Source organism: Acyrthosiphon pisum, chromosome A2 (genome assembly GCF_005508785.2).
Source record: "Acyrthosiphon pisum isolate AL4f chromosome A2, pea_aphid_22Mar2018_4r6ur, whole genome shotgun sequence".
Classification (NCBI taxonomy): domain Eukaryota; kingdom Metazoa; phylum Arthropoda; class Insecta; order Hemiptera; family Aphididae; genus Acyrthosiphon; species Acyrthosiphon pisum.
Window position 1 is genome coordinate 49,310,612 of NC_042495.1, and position 27,446 is coordinate 49,338,057.

Sequence of the window (27,446 nt, forward strand, 5' to 3'; positions counted from 1 at the left end):
CTAGTCCCAAATTCGATTTTCATGTATCAAAATACTAAGAAAAATATTCTGCTTTGAAATATAAAATTAAAACCTAATGTTGCCATTCAAAAAAGTAAAAAACTTAAAAAATTATAAGGATAAAAAATGTTTAAAAATAGAATTTTTTTAATAAAAACGTTGTTTTATAAGCAACTTGAAACTATGTAAAAAAATTTACACTTTTTGAAATAACGAGTGTTTAATGATAAAAGAATACGAATAAAGATTAAAGATACGAAATAATTAGTCTAACACCTAAAGTGATTTACATACGGTAGGCGGTAGGCAGGTACCTACCTGTTACATAAACATGTGTCGGTAGTTTATAGTAGATATATACCTACTGAAAAAATGTATATTTCATAGATGTACTCTCAAGAATTTTATGATATAAGAATATCGCACATTCGGGAGGCCATATTTTTCGTCTTGTTTAATATACCTACTCCTATACTTGGGATTTCGTTGACGATGTGTTGAAGTATATATGCGGGGCAATCATAAATTTGCCTTGTTCTAGCTCGGCGTTTTCATAATCTCATATATTATATAGGTATATACTATTATATGTGCCGACCTTGTTATTAGATTTCATTAGTATACACACATACTTGAAAAGCCGTAATACCTTCACCAGTCGGATGTTTGAAATATATAAGGGTGCATGTTGTAATAATATGGTGTATGGGGTATCTCATAGGACGAGCCGGGGAAAACAATATTCCGACTATAATGTCGGTGGCCGTTAAAAGCCGAGTGGACAATAAAAATTCACGTCACGTGCACCGTGCGAAAAGATATCGTTGTGCATGAAAACCAAATCACAAAAACGCACATATTCACATTAACTCCCCGTGCGCATACGTCTCTACGACAAAAGGAAGGCTTAAGAAATATATAATATATACTGCGCGTGTTCGTCTGTTCTATATATATATATTATATGCATTTGTGCGTGTGGATGGCATGGTAAAGCACGCGAAGGATTGACGTTGGTTGGTGGGGAGTGGGGCAGGGACGGGGTCTGGTCGTAATAAAGTTCAAAAACATTGTTCATTGGCCATCGCAAGCGTATGTGAAAGTTTTTATATTTTTCCAGATTAACGTAACGACTTGTTGTTGAACGGTTTCTGATATTTTTCATACCCATCGTCCCTCTGCATGTGAGGATTTGATTAATGCGACTCAAATACGGTGTTTATGTTTGCGTAGGTAACCTATATATGTATATATACCTACACCAGGATAATGTATATCGCATGATGTATTGAACATTCTTTATGTTTATGTTTGTGCGTGTGTGTATTTGCAAAATGTATTGTATGATTCAATGGTTGATTGTCTGGGTCCATCACACATTACCTACCTACTAACTGTACATTACACATTAACTATGTGGCCGTATTGTAGGATGTACAAAATCATCAGTTTAAATCGGTCGTATTACCTATATTATTTTATATTACCTCATATTATTATTGGTAGTCTTTTAAATCGTAATATTATTCTTCGGCATGAATGTTTGAACATTATAGTATATAGACCGCGAGCGTATGTGTTTTGTTTTATCGCCAGGTTATTTATTTATACAAAAAATATAACTTTGTTTTTAAATTTAAATTAACACGATATTATTCTGGCTAATGTTGTAATTTTATAACTCGTCTGAAAAGTGAAAGTTTACTAAATTCATTCTATAAAATCCTTTTATAATTTGTGTATATATATGTGGTTTAATATACAATTAGTGCATTTATTCTCTTTAAAAACCAATGTTTTTAATAACCAACTCTTATTGTTGAATAATGATAAAAAATGAAATTGTATAGCTTTGAAAAAAACGAATTAATATATTTTAATTATAAAAAGTAACCAAAAAAGATTAATCGTTTGAAATTATTAGGTACCTACATTGTCTTTTTATAACAAATTATCGATGTCGTAAAAGTATAATAGCGTATTACCTACTACATATTATTGACCTTTTGCTACAATATTTATAAATCATTAATTTAAATAACTATTCTATTATTATCTTTAACTAACAATTTCAAACATTGTCTTAATATTCATTTTAAAGATACTTGTTATACCTATAGGTACTATATACAGCGTATTTTACAGATCTAACATTATAATTTATAATAGTACCTAATATAAGCCATAAATATTAAATATATTATATTTTAATTAAAAATGAAGTTCTACAACTATATTGCATCATTATTCATTAACAAGTGATCTATTAAACGTTAATAGTTACAGACGTTTAGTAACTTTCAATTAGTTTAGTTTCTGCACTTAATTGTGTTGATAGTATTATACAATTTATTAGTAAACTTTAGAACATTTTACATTCTTATTATGATAATATTATATGGAAATGGTATACAATATTTTTGACTTCTTCTGCAATTATTTCATTTATTAGTACACATTATAGTTTAATTTTATAGTTATTATATATACCTAGATTAGCATTAATATGATCGTTACTTTATGGTATAGGAATTCATTTTTCTCTTTGGTAAAGTTTTAGTGAAAAATCAAAATAATAATATTATTAAAATATTTTTTGTTAATGATATTTAAAAATGTTGCTTGTGTGATTTTTAAATGTTTTAGAAGTAAAATAAATTTATATCTTATAAGTTTATAAGTACTAAGTTTAAAATTAAAAAAAAATTGTCACCCTATCAATACCAGACAACTCCATAAAAATCTTAAATATTCTCACAATAATTAATATTGTAAATAACCTCTGAGGCTCTGACAAACTTAAATATAGGTACGATTCATACATTTTTAAATGTTAAAACTTGTATACTTTAAATTTAATCCTTAATATAACACACACAATATAATATGTACAAAGCTAATAACCTCAGCTGTTGAATCCTCTTTTATCTTTTCAATAATAATAAAAAAAAATATATTCATAATATATACAATTTAAATTTATTACATTAGTATATTTCTCTGTGAAAACCAGTAAGTACATAATATTAAATAATAATTTAAGTTAAATAAAAAATTATTCAATTTAATGACAAATCGGTTGTAACTTATAGAAGCTATATTCTTATATTTATACATATACCTACTAAATATGATAATATTATTGTACGTAATATAGTATACTATATAGGTGCGCTATTAATGATCTTATACATTTTTGATGTAGACTTGTGTGAATTCTAATTAGGTAGATATCCAAGAACCATTTTAGTTAATTAGAATATAGCCTCACTTAGTTATGAGTTATGACTAACGATTATAATCATAATAATAATGACATTGTCATACGAACATTTGTGATAATATTCTAAATAGCAACTGAAGATTTACGATGTATTTGGTTTTTTCCAATACATTTATTGTGGTAATTTATACTTGTTGAATTTTGTTGAATGTGAACCGTAATACAATTTCCTATAGTAAAATTGATTATATTATTTTTATAAGTTGTCGAGTAATGAGTATACGTTTAATGCGGTTTTATTATTAATCTTGCCTATAAAATATGTAATAAGATATTTGATATACGTTTCTCAAAATCATTATATTTAGTGGCTTCGACACAGTACGTTGACATTATTTTTTTATTTTACAATTTCATATATATATAAGTTTAAATAAGAACTTCAATTGCAAAAAGTTTTCCCAGAGGACCACATATTTCAATATTCTTCAATAACTGTCACCTTTAGAAAATATAAACTTGTCATATTATACATCATTATAATATAAAACGAAGTTGACATAGATCAAACATTTAAATGTCGAAATATTGATTTGTAAATATTCCAATATTTACTATAATAAGGTATATAAACTATACATGTTATATTATGGTTAAAAATTGAACTTCTATAAAGTTAAAATTAAAAAATAACATTACATAATTTAAAGTTGGTACTCACGTCCTACAACAGTCTGTGCTCCTTACACTGGTAGTGCATAAATATAATACAGTGAAACTTCTAAATACTAGACACTTTCGGTCGCTTAAATTGTATTCGTTATTCGGAGGTGTCCGCTATTCAGAGAGTTCAGATTGTAAAAAGTTTGTAATTGGTTCCCAAGAAAACGTCCGTTATTGGGAAGAGTCCATTAGGTCCCAGTTTCACTGTAATAAAATATTATAGTATTCTACAAATCATTGTATACATCGTTGACAATATTATTTAGTTTAATATTCTTAGTCACGTGACAGTTAAATTATAATTAAACGTTTACGTTTTGTCTAAAAACCCTTAAATAGTTGGTGATATTGATTGCCATACCTACTAAAAAAACAATTAGGTAATAGATGCACATGGCACATCATGACTATAATGTAACTACGTTTTTAATTTTTTTTTTTATTATTATTATTTTAATTATACTGACTTCCGTAAGAAAACTCAATAAATTTCCGGTTATCATTATATTTATGACTACTATTTACCATTACAGCATTACCCCCTTAAAATACAGTTGATCGTTCAAGCTTAATGATACTATCAAAACTTGATTTTTGTTTACTATTGGTATCTAAAAGAGACGAGTTGACTATATATCTACATAATTTACATTTAATATAGTTTTACATTTTTTTAGATATGCGTTTGTCAAAGTCAAGTTATTTATTAACTGTTGGCACGCGTAATCCCAAAAGCTATTTTGTATTTGTTTATAATACGTCATGTATTTATAAATAAGAAAATTCATGCCAGCAATTTAATCATAACTTAATAATCTTAATAATAATTCCTAATTAGAAATATGATATCGGCCCTCAATACAACAATCTCATTGAATACGCAGACAGATAAATCGGTTATTTTCAAAATAATTGAAATTAAACGTTTTGAATGCTATGCATAAATGCTCTTTGTTAGGTATTCTCGATCGGTTTCTACTTCTATCTCAATAGGCAATTTATTTATTTTCCTGTGACAGGTATTTCTAGGGTTGAAAAAGGGGTACACTAATGCGTTATTAATGTCGTGATGGATTAATTTATAAGGTTGCAGGAGACATTTATACGGGTATATAGAGCCACCAATATACAGCGTTGTTGATCGTAATAAAACTTCAGTTGAAACAGAAGAAAAATGTGTGTATCTATAAATATAATTATCATCCCGGAATTCTATATTTTTTTGCAATAAAATATTATCATCTTAATTTTTATTTTTACTAACAAGTTCACCGTATCGTCTTAATGTTATACGTTAGGTACCTACACAAATTCATGGGTTACCTATACGTGGAATGTTATGTAATCTTCTTTTTTTTTTGTACCATAAAAATGTGCTCGACCACATATTGTATACCTATATATAATATATAGCATAATATATTTTACATATGTAGTAAATCTAAACTACTTACACACATAATGCAGGATTATTGGCAATTTGTATTTATGCAACAAATACATCAAATAATATGTATAATATGTATTATATATTTTAAATTTTAAACATTTTACTTTTTAGAGATACACGTTTTATCTATATATTACAATAAAAAGTGTATATATACTAACAGACATTTTTTGGTTATCTAAACTCTTGAATTCAGAATACTGTATCTATTATTACTATTAACAACTGACTACTACCTATAGGTATACCTAAGTATACTTCTTACTACTTATATTCTTTAATGTAAAATGTTTAATATGTTTTAAATACTTACCACTTTATTTTAACGTCATCGTTATCACTGTGTAGTTATTAGCGTTTTTGCTCACGTAGCATTATACATCAATAGATCAATAACCGACGTGCCTAGTAGAGAGACGAGCTAGGATTAAGGACATTAAATATGACAGTCTTAGTTAGTTTAATGAAAAAAAGCTGATGATATTGTGTCATCACAAAAATATGCTAAGTGATAAAAAATTATAATAAACTAACTAGTTGCTTTAAAACCAAAACAACAATTCTTTATTGCGTATTTGCGTTTCTTCATAAATTTACAATACTATAATAAGTTAATAAAAGTAAATATTTACTTAATACAGTTGTCAATTTTCTTTTTTTAAATTCTTTATAACTACCTATACTAACTACTATAGGTAATCTGATAATTTTGAAAGTATTCAGGTCTGTCCCTTGAATAAATATTATGAATTACAGTCATAAATATTATGTTTTGTAGGCGTCATTATTTAAAAAAAGTATTTTTAGCTTCGTGCTGAAAGATAATCTTCATTATTTTCAGGCGTTGATCCAGAAATAAAAAACGATGGACTAGACATAATGAACCGTTTTTAATTTGTAGATACATTTTTATTTAAAGTAATATCATATGTTACTACTTACTAATTAGTTACTATAATATAGGTACCTAGTATTTTTTTTTTTTACCTGAACTTAACATAACCTTAACTTTTCCTGTAATTTATAAACATATTCATTTTTTTTAACATTTTTTAAAAAATAATAAATTACAGTTTTAGTTATATTATATAGGTGGTCGTCATGTCCAGTGGCGTAATTACGGGGGGGATTTGGGTGTCGTATCCCCCTCCCATGACCTTTTTTTTTTAAGACTGGTTAACTACATTTACCTATGTACTTCTTTATCTAATAATATATTTTTTTTTATTATTGATATCAAATGCCTCGGCTAGCTGGCAGTTGTCCCAAAAATGATAAGAGTGATAAGAGTATTATTTTTTTCGTGGATCGACGACGCTCGATGATTATCAGATTATTTTATCTAGATTAAAGACTATCGTCCCATTGAAGTATTGAACAAAAAATAACTTAATAATGATATGTACACTTAATCGGAATTTTCGTAGTGACTTTCCTAGTTTCGTCGTTATTTGGTAATCGAACATCGGTTATAAGTTACAGTTACAATCAGCAATCGGCATTCGACTTTTATAGTTTTATAATTCATAATTTGATATTGTGATATAGGTACTGATATTAAATTCATCATTCGTGTGGAGTTTTGTTATTTAATTTTAATATTTACTATTTATAAATATATTGCACTGAAAGGTGCTTATAATAATTAATTTTTTTTTTTTTTTGGGGGGGGGCAAAATGTTAAAAAATGTCATCCCCCCACAAAAATGACCAAATTACGCCACTGGTCATGTCGTATGCTTTACTATACTATAAGAAGTCATAAATACGTCGTCGAATAACGTGGTATCTTATAATATGCTCCAGCCAGAAAGAGATTAAATGTATTATTTATTTTTTTATTCCTTTCATTATATATAGGTACCTGACAATTGAAAAAAAATCACGGAAGTTTGGAATAAATCTCTTGTTATTGCATCAGAAGTAACAAACTCGTTTATATAATGGTTTCTGTTTCTATTAGTTCTGGTTTGATGTTTCTAAATCATTTCGTACATAAACGAGCCACGTCAGGTTGTGTGTGTTTTTTGTGTGTTTGTGTGTGTATGAAACTTTTTCGATTACAATAGTTGAATTGATTCCAGTTTTTTTTTAAAGTGTTTTACAATGATCAGAAACGAATAATATTCTGATGGTATTTTGTTGTTGACTTACATTTATTACCTTTATTTTTTTTAACACAATTTTTGTTGTATAAAATCATTTACAGAATCTAAACAATAAGCTTAATAGATAAACTAAAATAAATATAATAACATGGAAATAAAATATGAATAAAAAGGAATGGAAGCACTTCATCATGAAATAGTATTTATACACTTATAATACCTACTGAATTTACATAGGTAATAATCTACATTAAAAAAAAAAAAAAATTATAGCAGACAGCCCCACTATATATTAGAGAGTTTTTGCACAACGCCGGTTAAAAATAACGTATGAACCCGTTAACGTTATTTACCAAAACAAGTCTTTGCGCATGCGCACCAAATATCGGTATGGTTATTTGATTATCGTAATCGGTTATTTTAATTATTTTAACGGGCACCGTATTGCTGGTTATTATCGGTTATATCTCATCAATCGGTTATATTATCTAGTCTGTGACTTTGGTCAAAGTTTACGCTGGTTATTACAGCTGTTTTCTTTATCAGTCACCGGTTTTTGGTATCCCGCTTTTTATGAATCTAAAATGTTGATATCAAAAAGGTTACAGTCATAAACCTGTTTATATGTCAATGGTTAATATTTGTAATGGTAACAATTTACAATGTGATAAAATATTTTAACGAAATATTGTATATCCGGTAATGCAAAAACTAAAGTTGCAACTATAACGTTAATACATTACCGTATAATTTAACCGAACGTTATTTTTACCGGAGTGTTTTACCGGCGTTGTGCAAAAACTCTCTATTATTTGTTCTCCTTGTTGTAAGATTTTTGTACCTTTCCATAATATTACGATGAAATAGTTAGGGGTGTTCAAGTTATTTATCATTTTTGGATTCGATCAGTATAAAAATTATATTTGAGAGTAAGGGATAAATTATAGATTTAAATTCATCTAAAAATGTAAATAAAATATGTTGTTTTTGTTGGTTGAAGTTGTTTTATTTTGTGTTGGATCGTTACCCGTGACATAAGAATTGGATCGGGCATGTGTGTCCTTCGTGGTTGCTGATTGACTGTTGGTCTAGACATCATGGACCTGGATTGGGCGTTAGAATCTGTTGATGTTGCATGTGGGCGTGTCTTAGAACTAGTACCTAGAATACTAGAAAGGCGATTTCGTTGTTGGTGTTCTTATTGTCACCTAACGTCAAGCTTTTAGTTTTCTCCATTTTCAAAATCAACAATTTTTCTTAGTTTCGATATGTACACTGCACAGTAAATTGGTAATAGACAAATCAATTATTACTCCGCAGTCCAATTGAATTAAACTGTTTTACTATATGTAATACCTAATTATATAATATGTACCTACGTAATCAAAAATAACGTCATAAAAACTACACTATCTTATTGAATTTTTACAAATAAGAATTTAATTAAAGAAACTTAAAATTAAAATGGGCATTTAATTATTGGACAAACCAATTAACAAATGCTTTAACTTTCGAGGGGAGATATATGAATAAATAAAAAAGTCTATGTAACGAAAGCATATCTGTTCCATTCCGGTGTTATATATTTTATGTCCTTCAATTCATTATGCACGTGCAGTCGTCGAATGAGCCATTCAGTATGATTGACGTGGCTTGTGTTTCGAATATATCTTGTCCTACTATTACGTATTGAATAACCTGCACAGAATAACGTGTAATATAAAACATTATCGTATAGGTATTATATACAGGTGTCATTTGCGATAGGTATAGGTACTTACATAATATAGGTATTATACGCGTAATATTATCGTGTACAGCTATTAAAATAAATTATTAATTTTGAAAGTATAAACGTGACGTATAATGTGTTGTATTGCTTTTTTGAAGATTATAACAATGAGAGCAAGCCACGTATAATATACCTTAAATAGATCATCTTTGTACACGACCAGTAACTACATTTGTAAATATACCAACGACAACCTATCCACGCGATAAAAATTCAGTCCCAGACCAACATTAATTTGTATGCTGATACTGTTTTTATAATATATTATAATATGTACGTTACTTACTACGTTTTAACGTTATTCGCGACGCAATACAGTGTTGTTAAAATGTATTACGAGCTAGTTGTATTATAAATGTTTTCAATTTATGTCAAATCCCTTCTAGTTAACGTCACTGTCGTACCTATACCGACTGATATAATATATTATTTAAATATAGGTAGGATTTAATAAACACAATATACTAATATTATTAATCAAGCTTTGTTAATTGTATTTGTATCAATCTTAAAATGTTTTACAAAAGTTAGTCAAACTTATAAATAGGTATTTATATTATTTAGTATTGATGTATATATATATTATTTATTATATTACAAACATTTTTTTACAAATTATTAGTTTGTTAATAATACAAATTAATTATGCTCAATAAAAATAAAATCACTGTATATTAGGTCTCAAATTAGTTCTTTTTAGAATATGAAATTAATATTGATTCAATATGCGACATAAGGCGTAATGTTATCTCTTATTTTACTAAAGTTATATGTTATACTTTATAGTAAAAACAACTAATAATATAAAACCATATTATATAGAATAAACATAACTCATTAGGTATGGAAAAAATCGTTATTTCATATACCTACATTTACTTTATTAAGTATTATTCTAATTTCTAAATGTTGTCAATAATGTTATAAGTACATAATATAATTTTATTATTATAGCTTACATTTTTTTTCCAGAAATCTTAGTTAATAAAATTAAGATTTAATTGTTTAACATATTATGCAAATACATAATTTACCTATACTGGAATTTATATTGACTTTAGACTTATTTAGTATCTCATAATGTTTAAAAACAAATTAACAAAATTTATCAATTTCAATATAGATACTTACACGATACAGATAAATCATATATAATAACTAGGTTCTCTTATAATATTGGTAACCGAATGAAACTATTTTAGATATCTTTTAATATGAGATAGGTAATACATTGTCTAATGGGTCTTATACTTTAAGTAACGGATAAATTTATAGACAAGATAATCCAATTTATTTATTTTTTGATATTTTTGTTTATAGTTGATGCAACATAGATTTACTTCTCTTAGCTTTATGGTTTAATTTCAGAAGAGATAACATATTGGTACATCAAGTCTTATGCAGTTATGCATAATATATACTGATATACCACATGGTTGGATGATACATACCTCATACTTATTTAATTCACAAACACAATATATTTCTTCTGCTCTCGAAAATCCTTAGCCCAAAAATAAAATCATTTAAGTGATTCAAAAAAAGTTATCACACTCAAGGACAAACATTGAATTTTTATGGGTTCCCTCAGCCCTCGCATGCTGGTTTAATTGGCAACGAACTACCTAGCTGATAGGGCACAAAGCAATAGCATCACCTAGTTCGGTAAGAATAAGCAAAATAATATTTCAAGACGCACTCATAAAAATCAATAATCTAACTAAAAGCTACTGACAAGACATACGGGAGGAGATTCCAAACACAAATAATCTCAAAGAAATCAAAACATCAATAGCCCCATGGATATCCTCTCTCACCCTCGTCCAAACACGAAGAAGTAGTCATCACGATTGGACACTCTCGATTAACACACTTACACCTCATAACAAAAGAATACTGGTCGATCCGTGAACTCTGCGACAAAGAACTGACCATCAAACACATTCACACTAGAATGCCCCAGGTTCAATAGCTCCAGAAAAATTTTCGGGAACCCACTAACGATGCAACAAGCACCGAGAAAAATTCAAAAAATATCTAAAACTTTTTTACAAACATAGGCTTAATAAAATTACTGTAAAAAAATAAATTTATTTCTTAAACTCCCTCAACTATTAAACATAATGTATTCCCATAGTCTAAAGACCAATTTGTTATTATTACAGGTTAATGACCTCGAAAGTTGGAGCTTTAATTTATGTTATAAAATTGTTATCGCAACCACATTAATTCAAATTTACTTTGTGTTTCAGAGAGCTATGGCTGAGAGCTATACATCGGATTCACAGCCAGAAAAAACGGAATCAACCAGTCGATTTACAAAAGACAAATTCTGTTTCAAACATGACAGTGGTATGTACAAATATTTTCTGTAAAATATATATAACAATAAATTCACAATGATATTTATAATATTATTCTCTTTTAGGATACATTTGATGGTACAGACTACAACACTAACAACACATCACAACTTCCAAGTAATTAAATATTTAATGTCATTCAAATAGGTGCTGCAATATTATTACATTTTTCACTAATATAAATGACTCTAAATACTTTAAAGGTACATTATAAATATAAATTATAGTTATGATTATTAGTAATTTACTCAAAATTTCAAAAAATTAATTTAATTAATTTAATTCCATAGGTAAATGTATGAGTATATGAATCAGTCACATAATATTATACCTACTATAGTATATAAATTTAAGATATTTATAAAAAAGAAAGCCACCATGAGTGATGACTATATTATTATGATCTTTCAATTTCTACGTTCTTAATAAAACGAAAATTAAACATAAAACGAAATTTATTCCGTCTGATTCAGTTTAGTGCAGGGTTATGATGTATTACCTATTATTATAAAATAAAAAAACAAATACTTTGAATTAGACTAAAATTTCAAGTTTATAGAAGATTAAATACATACATTTTTAAAGAGGTTTTTCTGTGCTTATCGAGCACACGAATGTGTTCGTCAAGTACAATATGTGATAACATCATGACTAATAAATTTAAAAACGTTTATAATACACAATTAAAAATATATTGTACTTCTTTAAGCGTATCACAGACATTAATTTAAATAATTAAGAAAATATTTCTCATTCGAGGAATCATTTTTTTAACCAGGAAAGTCAATCCCGCAAGAGATAAAATAATTTGTTTATATTTAAAATCTATTTTTATAATAGATATGTTGGCAAATAACTGGGTATTTTTTTTAATATCAATAAAATATTAGTTTTCTGTTTATTAAATTGTTTGTATAACCCTACAATTTGTTCGACTTGTAATAAAATAAATATAACAATTTACGTAAATTCTAATACTAGCTACTATAAAATATTATAAAGCACTTTATAATATTTCTTTTTCAAAATTATTTATTTATCCTTTTTTAATAGGTACTCGTATAAATATTACTTTATATAAATTCAAATAAATTATATAGTAGGTTTGCTTATTGGATATGATTCTCTAAAAGTCCAAATTTTTTTAATTATTTGTTGAAACTACAGCGGATAAGGTGTTCATTACACCTATATGGTTTATAAATTAAAAAACAAATCGTTATTTCGCTGTACACAAAAATTTTAAAACACTTTGTCTGGGATACCTCAGGTGGTTAATTATCACTGTTAACGCTTTAATTCATTTAAATGGCATTGAATTATGAATTTTAAGTATTATTATCATCACCATTATTATTATTTACCATTTACCATTTAACTATAATATTTAAATTATATATTATTATACATATTATTTATTAATAAGTTTTTATCTCTTAACTATTAATTTTCTTTTCTATGTTAATTTATTATATAAATATCATATTATTTTATTGAACTTTATTTACATTTTTAAGCATGACATTTTGACAAAGGTAACTCATAATTTGTATTGGTACTTTATCTCCAGACATTGAAATTTAAGATACCAGACTATTATTGGGTACCTATATTAATTATAAAAGCAAAATAATGAACAATTCATATAAGAACAGTTTTCCTGTAGATTTTTCACAAATCTTTTCCAATAATTTTATACATTTATAATTTGATATCCCTTGTCACCATTTCCCTCATTAAAACTATCATTCATAAATAAATAAATAAATAAATACGAGAGGTGTACTGTATTAATTGTATTTAAAAAAAGTATTTAGGTAGATACCTATGTAACTATTAATTTAATGTGTTGGTAATTAAAATGAAATTAATAAAAATTGAGACCATTAAAAGTATAACTTTTACCATTGGTTGAATTTTATGTAAAACATTTTGTTTTTAACTTTTCATAAAATGCTAAAATAAGTGCAAATACAATATTATGTACATACCATAAAAATTAATTTCAAAAATTGTAGTATTCTATATTTTTAATTGATTTATGAACGTAATAATGGACCATTAGTAGATTGTTGTTAATACAGTATACTTTAATAATTAAAACCCTTAATAAAAAATATTATAAACCCTTCATTTTGATGAATGGTGATAGATTTTTCAAGGTGCTTTTTATATTTTCTAACCATAAATATTTTAATATTGTCATTATTTTAAGGACTCGAATTAATCTTAGTTTATTTGATTCACCATATTGTACTCATTTTTCAGACCATTATACATATTTTAATAATCTACAGAAAATGTAAATAATTTTAAAAAGATCATTATACAATATTATTAAATTTAAATGTAAATTTACTATTTTAATTACTTTTTGATGCTTAATTTTGTTGGTACACGTCTATATTTAAGAAAACAAAGGAACCTATATACGTTTTTTATTTATTTAATTTTAGTCTTTTTTTGAGGATATTATTTTCTCCCTAAGTAAGGAAGATTTAACATTTTCTTTTATCCTTGTTCATTATTGATTGAAAATTGAGGATTCTAGTTGATACTTTAAAAATACAATTGTTCAATCTCCACAGTAATTACTTTTAGGGAAACGAAAAACTATACCGTAAACCTGTGACTTATATTATTAAAGAAAAATATCAGCAAGTATAGTTTTAATTGCAAATCTGCGTTAAGAATTTTTTTTGACCTCATTGTAGGTCTTAAATTTAAAATAATAAATAATAATACACGACTATCCAGCCCTGTGGCGAGCGAATCGAGTGTCTGCACTGACACCCTATACTGTGACCTGTCAGGCTCTTTCCTATACATCTTAATTATTTGAGTTGACTTACAGCTTTGTTTTTAGACTTTAGAGTATAAGTGAATACAATACGTATATATACAGAAAAGTAGGCACCTAGGTACTGCAATGTACACAATATAGACACTAATAATAAAATAGAATAATACATTTATTTTATGTAATTGAAAATTTTTTCCCGTGAAAAAAGAATTATTATTATTATTATTATTATTAAAAAAATATTACAATAATTCTGTTTTTAAAAGGAAAATATTTTTAAACTTGAATTTATTTTATTAAGAAGTTTCTAAATCCAAAATAACAATACTTGATACGTGTACCTACCTATTTCTGTTCCGTTTTTACTTAACTATTGAAGCGGAAAATCCTATGGGACAGTCATATGTCATTTGTATATATACCTACGTACTAGACAGACAATACGAATTATTAGGAAGTATACCTACCTACGTACTGTATAATATTTTCTAAATGAAAAATTGAATTAGAACTTTAAAGCTTCTCAAATTTTAACGTTAATACGAATACCTAGTTAAGGACTATCGTCATATGCAAGCCGGTATAACATATTAATCACTAATAATATTCAAAAACACTTAATATATGTATGTTTGTTATTGAGTGAATAATAATTATTTTTATTTTTGTCAAATGCACAATAAAATTGTCTAAATCATTTGAATTTAGAATACCTAATATATATAAAACCACTTTTGAAAATAATACTATTTTTGTTTGTACTTATTTAAACAAATAATAATATATTATTCAATCTTGATTCGATCTTGACAATAAACCAGATTTCGTGTTTTATTTAAATTAAAAATATAAGGAGTAACGCGAGATGTACTTATCTATAATACCAATTCACATTCTCATAAATATTGCATGTTTAATTTGCTTTCGGGTACATTTTCATCCACAAAATATAGAAAATACAATAATAACAAACACATTTTTGAAAAACAGCGATATTTTTCATAATATCTTAAGATGCTATAGTGCCACATATGGATTTTTATCAAAAACATACATAACGGCACTTTGTAATGCTCGTGTTGTGGCTAGATGGTATGTAGGTACCTATATATACTGAAATCACCAATTATAAAAAAATTGGCAAGTACCCGCTGCTGCACAGTAGTTGTCTAGAGAGGTGCCTGCATTGAATATGTTAAAATTGAATTCAATGATGCAATGAAAATCATTGCAAATCTTTGCATATGAATATCGATTCTGAGTCAAGACACTCGGTCAGCCTATAAACTAAGTATATTTTATGATATTATTGCTATTAAAATCAATTAAATTATTAGTCATTATATACAATATACATACTTACATTAATATAGTAAGTTGAATTGTAAATAATTCTTTGATATTAAACCTCCGTAACTTTTCTGGTGGAAAAGTGAATCCAGTTGGTACATTTAAGAGGTAAAAATAGAAAATTCTCAAGATTTCAAAACCATTAAGAAATGCAAAAAATTAAAAACGGGAATTTTCACACAAAATTAGATTTCGACAACTCAAAACAAAAACAATTAACTAAAAACATGGAGACTCTTTTTAAGCTAATTATAGGCTTAAGACATTATAGATTTTTAGTTAATTATCGTTGATACCAAAATTTAGCTCAGTTAAAAAACTTGAAAATTTAATACAAGAGTTTTCGTTGTTATCAGTGTAATTTAAAAAAAAGTTGTTATAAAATTCACCAAAAAAATTCGTAAAAATCACGATAATTTGCAATTATTTTGAGTTGGAAATGCATACAAATTTTATTTTTATATCTGAGATTTGAAAATTGAATGTAAGATTCCTTGTATTTATTTCAACCTTAAACAAAAAAAGTCTAATTCCTTTGTTATGAGTAACCTTTCAAGTTCAAATTTTTCTATACGATGATAAACGGCGTGGACAAAAAACTTTTAATAATTTTGCAACAGTCCCGTCTGGTTAGGTTAGGATAGGTTAGGTTTACAAACAGTTCTCGCGGAAGCATTGCGGAAGCAGTTCCCGTGACGTCGTCGGTTCTAAACTGGAAAAAAAAAAAAAAAAAAAAAAAGGTTTACAAACAGTAAATATGAGCAAACAATTTGTTATTTCTGTTCCATACGTAGGTATATGAATTAGTCTTATATTCAATTTTTGCTCCCGCTTAGTGATCAACTAAACATTTTTTTAAAGAAATTGGAATGAAAATATAACTATTAAACTTATATAATAGAAAATAGATCAATTATGTCCATTCTTTTGAACTATTCCATCTGTATATAATATATGCTCAGCTGTATAATAGGTATACATTAAATGTTAACGAATGTAACAAAAGTAATATGCAAATAAGGTATAATACCAATTAACATATTTACTTATATATATATATGTCTATATAAATACTGCAAGTATACTACAAAGTACACTGCAACTATTGAGTACCTATACGTCTACAAGAAAGTTTCTTAGTTTCATAATTACATATTCTGGATAAGTTACAATTACTACAGGATACTATACTATAGGGCCCTATATACTTAGACATTTTATATTTGTTTTTTTTTTTTTATTGTACCTATATAAGTAATTCTTTTTTTTTGTAATTGATTCTATATCATTTCTGTGTAATGGTATAAAAATTTTTTTTTTAAATTTATAACGATGAGTATAAATTATATTTTATTAATACCGATAAATAGCGTAATAATGTATCCATTTGGGAGTGTCCTTTGAAAATTTCAAGGAAATAGTGAACTCAATATATAATTCACATAATACATTACTTATTTATACTTCTAGGATACAAAGTAACTGAATAAATACGATAAAAAAATAGATCATGGAGTGGGGGGAAAGTTAATACGCCCTCCGTAGTGGATGCCATTGGATCTGTAGTAGTATTATTTTATTGTTACCGACAACAAAAATAATTCAAGATAAAAGAAAATACAAAAATCTAATATTTTGGTGATAACTATGTGGGAAATTGTTTTCTACAAGATAGCATCATGGTCGAAAAACTACCAAATTCACTTATTTCCTTTCCCCGCACACAGTCCGATTACTTCTTTTAAAACGTATAATAGGTAGCTACATACTTTAAAAGCAAATTTTGTACAAAATGAAAATGTCTGTTATATAAGACACATTATAAACTTGTAATACACATTTTCCACTAGATTTTAGTAAAAATACATTTTGCCCAGATATTTCCATTTTATACTATATCCGGGCATATTATGTCCCTTAATATATATTTAAATTAAAATTCTGTGATGACGGGGAAAAAATGTAAAATACATGGAAAGAAACAAGATTAAAAAATGGGTTGGATAAAGATATAACTGATTTCCGACGTTATTAAATTTGTACATAGGAAATACGTCTATCACTCCGTATGCTCTTTAAACAAAATGCGTTTTACCATCGCCCAACATACCAAGCTTTCGGTCTACTACATAGGAAAAATTTTAATTTAATTATTTTTACTTACATATGTTTAGACCTTGTCGTTTTGTCGATAACATTCCGGACTTGTCTCCAAATCTATATAACTGAATTTTAAAAACGAATATTACTAAATAAAACTATGTATGATACGTATGTATTTTAAAATCAAAATTATTTATATGCATTTAGAAATAACGAATATATAATGATTCGTTATAACACCAGTATAATGCATGGGCCGTTGTGTTAGCCAAAAATACCTTAAATAGATAAGCGAAATATATATAAAGTTTCACATAATCACATTTCCCGAAGTGTTTGGACACTACAGTTCATCAAAATGGCAAAATCCGTCTAAAATCATAATTCTATAATATTCTATACTCTATAATGTAGATATACAGGCCCATAAGCTTATTATCATCGGTGTCAAAAATATTCGAAAAAATTATCCACTCCAGGCTTATAAATCATTTAAATGCAACAGAAGCAATACCCCACTGTCAATTTGGCTTTAAACCAGAACACTCGACGACACAACAACTTCTTCATATTACAGAACACATAAGTAATGGGTTCGAAAAAAAAGAACACACCGGAGCAGCTTTCCTAGATATAGCTAATGCATTTTATAAGGTCTGGCATGACTGTCTACTTTACAAATTAAAATGCCTTAATACACCCACAGTCATCTTCAACATCATCAGATCATTCCTATGTTCACGCAGTTTCACCGTCCAAATAGAAGACACAGGGTACCATAGGGGTACCACAGGGATCAAAACTGTCCCCAATACTTTTCAATTTGTACATATCTGACTTTCCCACAACAATGAACAAGGAAATAGCTTTATACGCGGATGATAGTGTAATATATTCTAGCTCTGATAATGTAGATGAGGTAATAGATAATAATATTCAAACTCATCTCGACCCAGTTCAAAAATGGGCACAAAGTTGGAAAATTGCACTCAACCCATCAAAAAGCTCAGCAGTCCTATTCACATTACGAAGACCCAAATACTATAATACATTAAAGTTCATCGGTCAAAACATAGCTTGGTATCACAATATTAAATATTTGGAGTTTTATTAGATAAAAAACTTACTTGGAATCCTCATTTATCATCGAAATTACAGCAAGGATACCAACGCTTAAAAATAATATATCCAGTATCCACTCAATACTCATAAATCGGCAAACTTCATTGAACTGGAAATGCTCACCATTATTATATAAACAAATAATTCCCCCTTTAATTTTATATGCAGCCCCGGTCTGGGGTCAATGTACTACAACTCATATACACAAAATGCAAGTATTACAATCAAAAGTCCCACGTGTAATTTCAAATGCCCCATGGTTTGTCCGAAATGACGCACTGCACACAGATTTCAAAATTCCTACTATCAAAAACTACATAAGAGAATTATCGGTTAGCTTCTTTAACAAATTATCTAAAGCAAGTGGTCCACAGTACTTCAGGCTTCAGCGATTCGCCCGTCCAAACAGTCGCAGACTCCAACGCGGCCGTCCACACGACGTCCTAAATCTTTAATCTACTATTGTATTATGTAAATATTGTCTTATATTTTATTATTTTTATTATCTGTCAATGTTTCACAATCTTATCCTATTCAGTATATTTTAAACCATAGTTTTAATTATTTATACCATAATTGTGATCTAATTTATAAATGTTAAAAAATAATTAATTCTTTACACCTAAGTTAAGATGATGTCGAATGTCAGGAAAACTTTATATTAATAAAAAAAAAATAAAAAAATAATGTAGATATATGATTCATTATATTACCAATTCTCAATTTGTTTTGTATTTTTTTTTTCATGAAAATATAGAAGCATACACAGCTCATACTATTAATTTTATTATTTTATTAAATTATTAAAAGAAAGAATTCGACATTATCACGTGCACAAAATGAAATAAATATAAACAGCTTTTCATCGTATAAGCATATAGGTACTCTATATAGTCATATTACATATTTTTAACCCTTAAAAGGATATAATCTAAATTATTTTGGAGTTTGTCCAGTTTCATTTTAGATCCGTACTATTTATAGGTACACAAATTGGTCAATTTCCGATGAAAATCAAATCAAAAAATTATTAGTTGAATAATCATAAATACTCTTAAATGATTTTAACTTAAATTCTGCATCTAATAAATCTATACCTAATTCTGTATACAGTTTAAAGTGTTTAAACTGTGTGCAATACGTATGTAAACTTATTTTACATAATTTTTATGATTTTAATTTATATATTATAATAATAGAATAAGACAGTAAACGTGAATTTCTTAATATAAGTAAAATTGTATGGCATTATACCGTTAGTTAATAATTATATTATAAAATACTAAGTATACTTTGTATAGTAATATTTTTAAGACTTAATCTTCCAACGTAAATTAATTAAAATCTGATTTATCTATATACTTAAATAAGTTTCGCATAGGTGATAGGTACACAGTGCACACGTGCATTTTGCATACACCTAGGTAGCTAACTTTCCGAATATTTAAAAAGATTAGAAAATTCGAGAATAGTTTTGGCTTACGTCATATTATTTTATATTAGACAAAAGTAATATTATCTTACAGTTAAAAATTATTTGGTCATTAAATTAAAGATTTCACTAACATTTTTTTGTGGCCAAGCTAAAAATATTTGTTGTATTACTAAGAGGCGTTACCTCTGTACCCTTTGCTCGTAAATTCAAGACCCGACACCACTGAGGGCTTTGCCCCTATATGAACAAGGATTACCCCCTTTGAATCTTGAAATTTAATACAATGGATTCGGCCTAATATGGGCACCGCGGGTTAATTATACGGAAAAAATATGCAACGTTAAGCGGAATCCACTGGAAAATAAAATAAAGATACAAACATTTATATAATATTATAGAGAGTACCTATTTTTTGGTTGCCAAGGCAATAATAATATTATGTAAAAGATAAAACTAACAAAATATTTATAAAAAAAAGTGGGTAAGTGGATGTACAGTAGGTTACAAGTGGGTCAATGTATAAATGATTGTATTAAACTTGAATTCAATGATATAATATCATTGTAAAAGAAAAACGATTCTGAGCGGAGATGATTTGTCGGTCTGGATATTGTTATTATTTATTATATCCTGTAAGTTGAATTTATATTATAATAGGTATTATTATTTTTTATCCGTTTCTATGGTGATAAACAAAGCGTTGAAAATTAAAATCCCATTTTTAGCGGTTTTTCGTAATTTGTCGGTGGTTTTTCCTGTGGCATTAAAAAACTATTGAGAAAATCGAAAAATGGCCTTTCTGAAGTACCATCTTGATCCAATTCGCTAAAATATAAGGTACTATATATTGAAATCAAAGCACTCCTTCTGGTAGATATTTTGTATACAGTATATAAAAAAAAAACACCATTGTAAAAACACTAGCTTCCTCGCTCCGCTCAGAATCTAAAAGATAAACATTAACTGTAAGTATATTAACTTTTTATACAATAGAGAAATATACAATATGGTTTTTTAAAGGTTTTAACTAGTTTTCAAGAAAAGTATCTATTATTGGTTTAGAAAAGTTTTAATTCATTAAAATAACATTTTTTTTTTTACTATTTTAAATCGTTATTACACTTTATTTTTTTTTTCCCTTTTGAATGACAGTAAAGATTTTTATTTCATACTCCACAGAAATATTTAGCAGAATATTTTTCTGAAAATATCAATGTGTTAATATTACATTTTGAACTAGTAGTTAATTAGTAAATAGTAATAATATCCAAAATTTAGATGAGCAGAGTGGAGTGGGTTTTGGCACGGCGGGTAGGTATCCCGCAGAATGATGGTCTATATCAAAACGTTGAATACTCAAAACTTATTAATTATACCTACTACTTGTTCAATATTTGATTTTTATACATAACAATTCTCTGAAATATTCTGCTTGGAATTAAAAAATTAAAAATATATGTTGTCACTTGTCATTCACAAAAGTAAGACCTTAAAAAAATTATTATGATCAAAAACAATGAAAATATACATTTTTTTTTAAATTTTGTTTTGTAATGACTTCAAATTATGTAAAAAAAAAAATATTTTCATAAGCGTTTTAACTATTCGAGTTAATGAGTATTTACTGTTAAGATAATCAGCCAGTATGGAAGTATGTATATTGTATTTCGTATAGGTATAATATAATATATTATATTACAAACAAATACATTTTAATTAGTTAGGTGCTAATAGTGAGAAGACACTGAGATAATACGTGACTTCATCAATCAAAGTATAATACCATATGAACAAAGCAATAGCGACTATATCAATATGATATTATTTTGCCGTTGCACGTTGTTGGGGTCGTGGGTACTTCCCGAGGCTACGCGTAATGTATGATTTGATATTTGGAAGGGGTGAAAGTAGGAAAACGTGCCCTAACCCCAAGGATAAAATAAGTTTTTCGTGACAAAACTGAGACGTGTCTATTTATGTATATACAGTGAATCAAAGTAGAGAAATGACTGTGGTGAAATGTTTTGTGTTTCAGTATATACGTGTGTGTGTGTGTGTGTGTGTGTGTGTGTGTGTGTGTGTGTCTGCCTGCAGTGTTTCTAGTGTCTATATAGACATATAGTTGTAGGAACACTTGACAAACGACCGCGCCATCGAAAATACCGAAACATTCTTCGGCACCGGGGCCAAGCACATTATTACTTCTCGGTGCAGTAGGTACTGCTATTATAATTAATATACCTACTAACCTACTCCGAACTTATCATTGTCGTTTGTTCTGTACATGCATTGTATTATTAAATACTATTATTATTATATAGGTACTAGAAAATCAAACCACTTGTACGTTTGAAGTTTGACCATTACTTATCGCGTATATAACAACTAACTAAATATAATATTATAATAATATAATATGTATGACTTCATAACAGCTTACGGTCACGCGTAACGTCCGACCAACGCATTTGTGAAAAGTAAAAACAATTCCGACACCTATATCGTGCGACTCAATATTATGTTATACACTATACTAATAGTGTATAAGTAAACAACCGCGAGTAAATAAAAAAGTGGATATTTTATATCTGACTACGAGAGTTTATGTAAAAAAAAGTTAAGAGGTATTATTGTTCACGCTGCAGAGACCCCTATGACGTCGATTAATCAGAAGAAAAAAAAGTATGGGGAACATGCTATTGTACCGATACACTATTATATTTATTCATATTTAGTAACTATTATTATAGTATTATAATATTATCCTTGGTACTTCGAATTAATAGCTAAGTTTATTTTGTTTTGTGTGGATCATGACAATTGTTTTTTTATGTGTCTAAATTTTCATAAAGAACATATAATATGAAAATTACCTGTATTTATTTTTTTGATTATTCAATTAAAATGTAACATTACCATGTATGTGTAATGATGATTCCCTGATGGGCCTGTACAAACTTATCCGCAGTTTCAGTGGCTAGATGAAATACAATTTATGTTTTATTACCTATTTTATAAAATTGAACCCTATATTCAGGGACGGTGACCGGTTTTAGGAAGACCGTCTAACCGGTTAATAAAGCCGGGATCCCATGGCGTCATGCCAATTTCCTGTGGTGCGTGATACAAAAAGACCGATATCGTCGGGAAGACACACTGCGCTTCGGGCCGCGCATCATCAATCCCACGGCAAGTGAACTATACCCACACTATAAACCACTCAACGTGCAACAAAATACCATACGCAACAAAATATATATATGCACGAACATCTAAATGCACAAACAATTTACGATTTTAAAATACTCATAACTATTGCTTTAAAATTAAAATATATAAAAAAAAACCCTATGAGGTTCGCTATAGATAATATTCTCATCTCTAAATTTGATAATAGGTCAATTCGATCCAATATATTTAATCATAACATAGTTAAATGGATTATTCAAAACGTATACAATTTATTCTAATTTAATTGTTTACTTTATAATCTTTGAAAACCATTATTAAACCATTTACCTAATTTATTTTATAATAATAAATTAATATAATATTATGATCTATGAAAGTTGAGGAACAACGGGGAAGTGGCGGCCTATGGTTATAGACACTTTTATTCCACCCCAGAATCAATTCCTAATTACGCCACAAATTATACTTGAATAATTTATTTAAATGGTGTTATTAATACTTTGTTATTAAACCTGAACTAAAAAGTATTGCTATAATTATTATCGAATTATTAATTATATTAGTTTGGTACTTAGTATTTTTTTTTTTTTAATTTTAAGTATCGATAGTAAATAATATGTTTTTGTTATAGGTACATAATTACAACATAGATATTCATATATTTTACTGGCAATCCTTTTCATTGCAGACTTTGCACAATAATCTAGAGAGCCTTGATATTATTATATATATCTAGGCTCTCTATAATAAATCGTAGAAATATACAAGGCAGTTGACACATCTGTTTACAATTCCAAAAAAAGCATTGTTCAATTTACATAAAATTACATCCGGTCCATGTTCATATATTTTTTTATATTACCAATTATTATTAATTTAATTAATTTAAAAAGTCACTAATATATAGAGTGTGATAAAAACTTTAGATAAGTATGAATACTTTACGTAACTACCTACCTATATCGAAAAAAATGTTTTAAATATTATGATAAATATAGAGTATAGTCAAACGTGTTGTTTACAATTATAGTATATTTTTGAATTTATCTTTTTGATGTATACATTATACATTTAGAGTATATACTTGTTACTTAGTTATTGGACTGTTCAAATTAAAAGGTAAATAAACTAGGCCATGGATTATATCTTGTACTCTTATATATTATTTAAGTTGCTTGTTTCTACTTTCTGTGTACCTATACTATCTACTATATACACAACTCATAAATTTAATTATATAGTATTAAACTTATTCATTGAAGTCTGAGTTTTCGACTCAGTTATAATTTATGAGTTATAGTAACAACATGTGTTTTAATGTGTATCTTAATTATTTAGAACATTATACGCATGTTTGCATGGCTAATTATTGTATTACACATTACATTCAAACGTTAAGTACTTCGTTTTTGTTTTAAATCACTGGGTACATATTTCATTTAAAAACAAGCTATATTTTTTTGATAAATGTGTTACTAATTATGTGTGGTACGGACATATATATACAGCATAGGTGTGTCCATTTGGGAGGAAGTAATGCTAATACATTTCACTTTTCTGCAGTAAACGATACCACATTGAAAAAAAGTAAGTTCATCGCTGGAGTAGGGGAAACTTGAGTTACAACTTTGTTATTACAATCCCGTATACTTACAGACTTACAACCCTAAGTAATCCCTAAAATAAAATTATACAAATTTATAGTAGAAAAATATTTTTAAAATATTATTAGGTTCGACGTACATTTATTTTGATTTTACAATAGTAGGTATATGTACGTCGATAAAAATATATTTTAATAAAAACTAAACATTATTCTTAATTTATTTGATTAAAAATAATATCTTTATATTATATTAATATTAAATTACATTTGAGGTATGTACAGTATATTTAAAAATGCATTAACATATTATTATATTATGCACAATCGATCTATAATAATAAAACATTATTGAAACTACTTTAAAATTGTATTTTAAGTGAAAATATAAAACTCCTTATATTTTTCATCATTTCATCATTTTGTAGATAAATCTTTAAGCCCTTTTAGGGATAATTTAATTCCGAATGAAAATATCCCCGCAATTTTAATGCTTAAAGTTAGACGGAAAATAATCCTTTTAACTTACACTTTATTGCTTGAGGTGCAAAGTTTATATGGAAAACGAAGACACATATAGTATAACTTTACGTAATCGTCTTTATACGTTTGAAGAAATTAAACCGTTTGCGTTCGACTGAGGACTTCAAAAGGACGAAATCGACATTATATTATAACTAGTTACAATATATAAATAGTGTATGTAGTTGTCCTGTATGAATGTCATAATTTAAATCGTCAATTTATGTTTTAACAAAATATGTCGTTTGGTTTATTTCAATCAGTATAAGTAAAAATTATGACTATACTTATTGCATAATATTGTTTACACAATTTTAACATGCAGTGTAGGTTTGTATATTGAGTGTGCTTGCGGTATTTCCTTACCTCGCCTTACCTTACCTTATATTATTTCACTAAGGATGAGTTAATTTTTACATTTCCGCTAAGTATCAAACTTTTGTTTTATCATAAACATTATAGGAACGTTTTCTATACTTTCAAAACTGATCAACGATTATTCCGAACTCGAATCGCATTAAAAGATTATAGGTGTTATAATATAACATGTAGGTTGTTTGCCATGATATCAATTTCCGTTCGTCGCGTGCTCAAACAAACTGTGATCGTGTCAAAAATTAATAGAATTTTTGGATAACAACGACATTGTGTGTATACACATTGTAGACTGTGGTGATTTACAACTTTCATTTTCACGTCATGAAATGCCAGGTGAAAATTATTGATCACGTTGTTAAAAAGGTATAGTTTTTTCGTCACATCTACCGTTTTCGCCGCCTAAGTGTTATTGTACATAATATCCGTAATGAGCGCAATAAACGATTTAGCGATTAAGATATTAATGAGTGATTTACAGGATTCTCGAATGGAACGAAATGGACAATAATCAATAAATAATATATAATTTTACCAGCTCTGTCTTATCAATCAGTTGGTATGTTCACAAAAAAAATAAAAGAAAAGAAAAACTCATAAATCATAGTGATATTGACATTTAACTCAAATAATGTTTGCCTGTTAATGTGAAGTGGGGAACAGAAAAAAACTGTAACGTTCTGTAAAGCTCGTTAATATATTTTTCAAAGAAATTGGAAGATATTATATCCATTATAGGTATATTACCTACCTACAGTAATATTTAGTCGAAATTACTTTAGTGCAGTTTTATAATTCATCATATTATTATACAATGAAATGGTCGTGAAGTGGCAATACACGTTTTTTGACTTTGGAATAGGTATAACCACATTGTTATTATTTCACTTGACTTGATTTTATTTTTGGATAGCTTATATTATGTTAAATTTGACATGATTCATAATTTATTGAAAAAAAAATAAAACATAAGACATAATGAAGACATTTTGGGGGGAGGGGGTCCAGGGGTCTGGACCCCCCCTCAGATACGACCTTGCTTGATGAAAAGTACATTATTCCTGTTTCTATATTGTGGGTTTTTTACGATAGTTCAATTTGCTAGCTAGTTATGCGTATATAATATAGCGTAAATTAAAAATGCTCATAACTCACTTAAAAACTGAACTATCGTAAAAAACCCAAATAGAAACACAGATAATGTTCCTACCATCAGGTGTCATAATAGTATCATAATAGTTCACTCAAATGTTTAAACTAACGGAGCTAAACGTGATCTGCT

At 27.5% G+C, this 27,446-nt stretch overlaps 1 protein-coding gene across 6 annotated transcripts in view; it reads left to right on the forward strand.

Moving 5' to 3' along the window:
• The window catches only part of LOC100161699 (adenylyl cyclase 78C), a 147,327-nt gene that overhangs the window by 74,838 nt on the left and 45,043 nt on the right, over positions 1 to 27,446 (forward strand). For all 6 annotated transcript variants that reach the window (XM_029490472.1, XM_001942908.5, XM_029490473.1 and 3 more), the window contains 2 exons: positions 11,549 to 11,648; positions 11,725 to 11,776. In XM_029490472.1, coding sequence (XP_029346332.1) covers positions 11,549 to 11,648; positions 11,725 to 11,776 — 152 coding nt within the window. The remainder of the gene's footprint in view (positions 1 to 11,548; positions 11,649 to 11,724; positions 11,777 to 27,446) is intronic.